We start from the raw sequence: 789 nt of genomic DNA, 5'->3' as shown, positions 1-789 counted from the left end.
ATAACTAGGGCTACTAACTTCCCCTGAAAGGAATCTTCAAATGAAAACTGATAAATTAAGAATAATAACTGCGTATATTGAAGCGAGGGTGCCCTACCCAGCCAGCAGAAAGGCCATCTGTCCTGGGCCCCTCTTGACTTGGGTATCTGTTCCCGAACCCAGAAGGCTTGGCTTACACACTCAAAAATTTACAGATTAAAAGCTGGCCTTACACGTGCCCGGGACTGGGGGAAGGAGGGAGCATTAATACTTTGGATCAAACATCTCCCTTTCCATATAAAGGCTGATTCCGGGGAAGGGAGACTTTCAATACTTCCCTCTTAAGGTGCATAATGTTGGCATCACCCCAAATTCCACGTGGTAATCATAGGTCCTACGTTTGACAACGCCACTCAGAAACACTAGTGTAACACTTTCTGCCACAAGGGATACCAGGAGTAAACAGCAAGGTAACAGTCCTTTTTCATTGTCTATGTGGGCGGCTCTGAAAAGAGCCTTTGGTGTTGAGGAAAAACGGCCAGGCTCACGCCCTCTCCCCGCGGATGCGGCGAGCAAGCTGGATGTCCTTGGGCATGATGGTGACGCGCTTGGCGTGGATGGCGCAGAGATTGGTGTCCTCGAACAGGCCCACCAGGTAGGCCTCGCACGCCTCCTGCAGCGCCATCACCGCCGAGCTCTGAAAGCGCAGGTCGGTCTTGAAGTCCTGAGCGATCTCGCGCACCAGCCGCTGGAACGGCAGCTTGCGAATCAGCAGCTCCGTGGACTTCTGGTAACGGCGGATCTCTCTCA

At 52.2% G+C, this 789-nt stretch overlaps 1 protein-coding gene across 1 annotated transcript; it reads right to left on the bottom strand.

Moving 5' to 3' along the window:
• Window positions 1-483: 483 nt before the first annotated feature.
• On the bottom strand, window positions 484-785 carry LOC104999435 (histone H3.1-like; the record flags this gene model as incomplete). The annotated part of the gene is made up of 1 exon (XM_010855012.1): window positions 484-785. A coding segment is annotated over one exon (262 nt), but the record flags the coding sequence as incomplete, so codon positions are not given.
• Window positions 786-789: the final 4 nt, after the last annotated feature.

This window comes from Bison bison, unplaced genomic scaffold (genome assembly GCF_000754665.1).
Source record: "Bison bison bison isolate TAMUID 2011002044 unplaced genomic scaffold, Bison_UMD1.0 scf7180017853633, whole genome shotgun sequence".
Lineage (NCBI taxonomy): Eukaryota > Metazoa > Chordata > Mammalia > Artiodactyla > Bovidae > Bison > Bison bison.
This window is presented reverse-complemented; position numbering and strand designations above follow the sequence as displayed.